Source organism: Pyrus communis, chromosome 4, assembly GCF_041283825.1.
Source record: "Pyrus communis isolate YQ-2024b chromosome 4, ASM4128382v1, whole genome shotgun sequence".
Taxonomy (NCBI): domain Eukaryota; kingdom Viridiplantae; phylum Streptophyta; class Magnoliopsida; order Rosales; family Rosaceae; genus Pyrus; species Pyrus communis.
In genome coordinates, this window is record NC_142568.1 from 23,290,924 (window position 1) to 23,296,963 (window position 6,040).

Here is a 6,040-nt window from a genome sequence, read left to right on the forward strand (position 1 = left end):
ATCTTAAAATGTACCTTTTTTACTCAAAAACATTTTCAAGTATTTCCTCTAGATGAAAAAAATGTTTTTAATTGTTTAAAAGTGCTTTTAGTGAATTTAAAACTCATAAAAATAGTTTAAACCAGACCATTAGTTATAGGTTATTTATTTAGGAAACGATGTTAAGGAATCCAGATCCTTGTTGGATCCTCTTTGTGAAAATTTCAAAGATTCATGAATCGTATCTGTTTATCGTACATCATGAAGTTATAAATTATTTTAAATATTTTTATTTAAAATTAAAATTAATATCATAATTTACGATGAACAAATACGATTTACGAATTTTCAAGATCCCACTAAAAGGATTCGAAGAGGATTCTGTTGAGATGTTAAGGTCACTAAATTTACTAAATGACGTGACAATGTATGTATCAATATTTTACAGTATACTTAGCAAATTCGTGGGGTATAAATAAAATCATATTTCCAGAGCCACAGAAATCGAACCCCAAACCCCATCTTTCTCTCTCTCTCTCTCTCAAATCAAGATAAATCACTCTCTCCCTGTCTTTCTATTTTCTTCAACTCTGAATCTCTCTCTCTCTCACTCTCTCTCTCAAACCCCTTGGAAGCCTAATCCAACTCTCGTCGTCCTCTCCAGCGATTCGCCCCTTTCGGTTTCAGACTACTAGGTTTCGCGCTGCCACCACCAGTTCTCTTCCCTACCCATGTAATTTTTCATGATTTTTTTATTTTATTTTATAGTTTTGTGTGTATTTCTTTTCAAATTTCTGCAATTTTCTATGGTTTTAGTGTAGTATTTGCTTGATGCATTTCTGTATACAAATTGTCGATGTTGGTTCGTCATTGGGTTTTCTTTGTTTTGTGATTCTGTTACTTTAGGGCTGTTTTTTTATTTTTATTTATTGAAGGAAGGGTTTTTGTTCTTGTATTGTGAAATATGTTTACTAATTCATGGTTTCCAGACAGGTTTTCGATTCGGAGTATTTTTCTTCATTTGGGTTTGTTCATATTTTTCATGGTGATTTTTTGTTTCTGTTATCATAATTTTCTTGGTTTATGTTTGATATAATGCAGACAATTTATGGCTGAAGCTGATAAACTCTATGGGGAACTTGATGGAGGTGAAGTACCTGTCACCGTGGCTGAAATCGATGATGAGATTGAGAATGCACAGCCACTGGTAGAAGACCAGGCTACGGCTCTGGACCCAGCTCCAGAGCTGACGGAGGCCAATGTACAGGGGTATGAACAAGAACATGGAGTGACATTTGCACAAGAACAAGAAGATGCACTTGCACAGTTCCAGGCACAGCAGCAGGAAGATGCACTTGCACAGTTCCAGGCACAGGAGCAGGAAGAGGCACTGGCTCAGTTCCAGGCACAGGAGCAGGAAGAGGCACTGGCTCAGTTCCAGGCGCAGGAACAAGTAGAGTTATCAGTAGAAGTACAAGAGGAGGAGGCGCAATTACCTGAACAGAACCAAGAGCCTCATGAAGATGCTGCTGTGTCTGGTGGAGGTGAGAAGAAGTGGCCTGGATGGCCAGGAGAGAGTGTTTTCCGGATGCTGGTTCCTGCGCAAAAGGTTGGCAGTATAATTGGACGCAAAGGGGAGTTCATTAAGAAAATAGTCGAGGAGACAAGAGCTCGCATTAAAATTCTTGATGGTCCCCCAGGAACAACTGAAAGAGCTGTAAGTTTCTACTAATAACCTGTATGAACGAGATGTAGTATTCTCTTTGAAGTTTCAACGAATTTTACGTAGTTATCTGCTTTTGGTCACTTGGTTTTTTTCATTCTCTATATTATGCTTTCGCTTTGAAATGTATTTGAGCATTTGTAGTTCCTATCATTTAGTTACTGGACTAAGTTTTCCGTGAATCATTTAGTTACTGGACTAAGTTTTCCGTGAGGGTAAATTTGCTATATATCGTAGTTGAGGAAAGCTTCCTTGGTGGCTATAAATATCTGATTGTTGTTGAGATTGCTTAATGTTTATAGTTTGATGGTTTGACCTCTACATGACTATTACAGAGTGTTGCATGCACCAAGTATAACAGTCATACGGTGATATACCATTGTTGAAATGACATAGGGAAAGATGAAAATGAAGTTCTTGACTTTCGACTCTAATTGTTACTATGAAGATCAATCACCAATATGATCAGTTGATCTATATGAAGTTCTTCACCTTGTTGAGTTTAAAAGCTATAGGTTGATAGTGTCAATTGATTTAATAATTACAGGAAAAAATATACAATAATTGTCATCCTAGATGGGCAAAATAGTTATGAGGCACAATGCAATATGTTAGATTAACGTACACATTAAACGAAATCTTGATTAGTTTGACTAGAAATATAATTTCTGTTTCATAAAAAAAAAAAAAAAAAAAAAATTAGGTTCTAGTGTTTCAATTTGTGTTCTAAAGTAGTGATGTTCTCATAGTTTAAATGTGTACTATGGTATAGATCTTTTAGGAGAAGAAGGTGCTATCCAAATGAAAAGGAGTCACTATATAAGTTTTTCGTAATATCTAGCCCTGTTCTCTCAAAGAGTCTGAAAATCAATGAAATTATTGAAGGTGTGAGGCAAATAATAACAAATGTGATTCAACTCTAGAATTCCTTTTCTAAAAACGTTTAATCAAAAGAAGACATAAAAGAAGCGGTATCACAAGAATCCATAAAATATGAATACATCCATTTATTGTAATAACAACAATGAATGTGTGCAGGTTTTTCGTGCAAACATTAAGGCAACGACTCAATCATCAATAAGATCCCAAACTTGAAGAACAAAAGGTCCAGATGGAAGGGATCAGCATTGAGCATTACAAATTGCTGAAAAGTTGATCTGAATAAACACATACACTATTCGAACATTTGTTCCACAAAGCTCTGCATTATCTCTGGTAACTTCAGAACCTGGATGATTGATGTCTTGCCGCAGATGATGTACACCATAAAAGAAATCAATAATGCTTAATAACGTGATTCTTAAGACTAATGATAAATTTTAAGTGGCTTATAAACTATCCTACATATCTTTGAAAACAAAAAGCAGTATAACTAACCACAGTCAATTGTCAGAGTGAATCAGTTAGTTATACGTAAAAGCTTGTGCATAACTGCTAAGCTGTTGTTTTCCCCTAGTAATTTGTCAAAATTGATCTCTTGTAGGCCAATTATGACCATATATAGAAGATTTATATTTGGTTGGAAGATCCTACATGGATATGTTCAATGCATACCTTTTGGTTTATAAAATGGTTTGATGTATCTGAACGCTGTGTACGATTTTGGCTGTCCTTGTTACCATTCACCTGGTCCATGTTTTTCCGTGTTCAGTTTTTACATTTTTGCCAAGGAATTGTTGATTTGTTTGTTTGTTTGTTTTTTTCTTTTTTTAATATTTTTTATGAAGAAGAGTATTTTCAGATGTTTGTGTATATGTCAGAGGCACTATGTTATGGTAACGGCCAGTGTTTATTCTATGCTGATGGTGCTTTTTATTGCGTTGATTAGGTAATGGTTTCTGGCAAGGAGGAGCCAGATTCTTCTCTGCCCCCAGCAATGGATGGCCTTTTGAGGGTTCACAAGCGTATTATTGATGGTTTGGATGGTGATTCTTCTCATGCTCCACCGGGCATGGGTGGCAAAGTATCCACAAAGCTGCTGGTCGCAGCTTCACAGGCAGGAAGCTTGATAGGGAAACAGGGAGGAACTGTTAAATCCATTCAAGAAGCATCTAACTGCATAGTTAGAGTTCTTGGATCAGGTAATTTTCATTGTATATTGAATCTCTTATGATTTACAATTTTTCCGATGTACTCTGAAACATACACAGATATCTGATCTTAGTGTAAGTTCTGAAAAATTCATCATGAGACTACCTAGCTACTTGTCTTGTTACATATAGTTTTTCTTCAGTATAACCAAATAAGGCTTAAAAGTTCATCTAATGGATATAAGATTAAATATTTAGTGGCAGTATTTGCTGAGGGCGGCATTCACCGTTGCATTTATGGGATACAACCCATCACATGACACATAGTTCACAAATAGTAAAAGCTGAAACTTTTTCTTCTTTCTTTACTGTTTACTTTCTTTAGTTTTGCATCTCTATTTTCAGCTGGACATTGGTATATGTGTCCTCTGCTCGATTGCTTGACCTTTTGTTGAATGATTTGGTGCAGAAGACCTACCGATTTTTGCTCTTCAAGATGACAGAGTGGTTGAAGTAGTGGGTGAGGGTGTTGGTGTGCACAAAGGAATTGAACTAATTGCATCTCATCTTAGGAAGTTTTTAGTTGACCGCAGTATAATTCCAATATTTGAAATGCATGTAAGTCTGCCTTGTACTCTCAATTGCAATAAGTCAAACCAACTCTCAACACTTATGTTTGATGAAACAAATGATGCTCCTTATTTTTTATCAGATGCAAATGGCAAATCCTCAGATGGATCATGGGCCACCTCATCAAAATTGGGGTCCACCTCAAGGTCATCCCCACAATGCTGGTCATGGGGGTCCTGGATATGGGCCGCCTAATCCCCAATACATGCCACCTCCTCGGCAGCTTGACAATTACTATCCACCAGCTGACATGCCTCCACCTATGGAGAAACAGCCTCATCATGGTATATCGGCTTATGGAAGAGAAGCTCCAATGGGTTCCCACCAGCCATCAAATGCTCAGTCCGCACCAGGAATGGTCACACAGGTTATACTCATGTTTCTTTAATTCATTGCAAACTACATTGGTGTTATCAAGTTCTTTCTTGTAGTCCAAATATGTTCCTGATGATGATTTTTCTTATTTTTGCAGATCACCAAGCAATTGCAAATTCCGCTGTCATATGCTGATGCTGTAATTGGCACAGCTGGTGCAAGTATAAGCTATATTCGACGCGCTAGTGGGGCAACTGTTACGATACAAGAGACTAGGGGTGTACCTGGGGAGATGACTGTTGAAATCAGTGGAAGTGCTCCCGAAGTTCAAGCAGCTCAACAACTGATACAGGCAATGCTCCTAGTCCTGGCATTTGATTCTTGTATCTTGATCATGCTTTCTGGCTTATTACATTTTTGTGAGGTCATAATAGGAGTACGGGCAAACGTAACGTGTTTTATTGGGTGTTCTGTTGTATAGTCTTTCGTGCATTAGCGCTGTTAGAAAGCTTCTGCTGTCGGTAGTAGTTGATATACGAGCACATTTCTGTTAATACATGCATTCTAATTTTCTGTTAGTACAGAGACCTTGACCGTCCTTTGTTGGTTGGTTTACAGAATTTCATGGCTGATGCTGGAGCACCGCAGCCGACTCCAACTCCTGGCTCTGTGGACCAAGGTTATAACAACTATGCAACTCATGGTTCGGTGTATGCATCTCCCCCATCTAATCAAGGACATGCAGGACAACATGGGGGCTATGGCTCAGCCTACGGCTCGCATTATGGGTACTAGACGGGAACTTCTACTGGGGTTTTTTTGTAAGAGTGAGACAAATCGTTTATCGGTGTGACTTAGTCGATCACATAGTAATTCTGTAGGGCAGTTGTATTGTTATACTGTGAATTCCCTTATGAAACTTTGATTTTGAACTAGTTAATGTCAGATTTTCGGTGTTATTTAGGCTGGCGAACCGTAGTGTTGAGCCGATTTACTCTGAATTCGCCTTGTTCTTAATTAATGGACATGCTCTTATTAGTATCTTGGCACATTGTTTTCCGGTTGATGCATTCAGGAGAAGCCGTCATAGTTTTAGCATGTAGCTGGGAAGAAAAACTACTAAAAAGAATGTGGCTGGAAAATGACATAAAAATACGTTTTATGTTGTAATGCGACGGTGACTCTTTTGCATAATGTTGTTAAAAGTACGATTTTTTACCATTTATCAAGTCTACTTAAGTGTTTTTTAGGAGTTTTTTTTGAAATGTCATATGAAATCGTACCTATTTTTTAATGTCATATAAACTAAAAATTTAAGCAATTTTTCATACCAACTTTCTGAAATCATTAATTTGTCATCTCA

General features: G+C 37.3%; 1 protein-coding gene across 2 annotated transcripts; it reads left to right on the forward strand.

Annotated features, from left to right (window-relative positions):
* The first annotated feature begins 437 nt into the window (after positions 1–437).
* LOC137723356 (flowering locus K homology domain) lies at positions 438–5,718 on the forward strand. 2 transcript variants are annotated; one of them, XM_068462530.2, is made up of 7 exons: positions 438–712; positions 1,081–1,696; positions 3,531–3,783; positions 4,205–4,350; positions 4,445–4,729; positions 4,835–5,029; positions 5,296–5,718. In XM_068462530.2, the coding sequence occupies exons 2-7, from the start codon at positions 1,088–1,090 to the stop codon at positions 5,470–5,472; spliced, it is 1,665 nt and encodes a 554-aa protein (XP_068318631.2). In that variant the 5' UTR covers positions 438–712; positions 1,081–1,087; the 3' UTR covers positions 5,473–5,718. The 2 variants fall into 2 exon arrangements, with proteins under 2 accessions (XP_068318631.2, XP_068318630.2); XM_068462529.2 differs by having other exon boundaries at positions 463–712; positions 4,202–4,350.
* Positions 5,719–6,040: the final 322 nt, after the last annotated feature.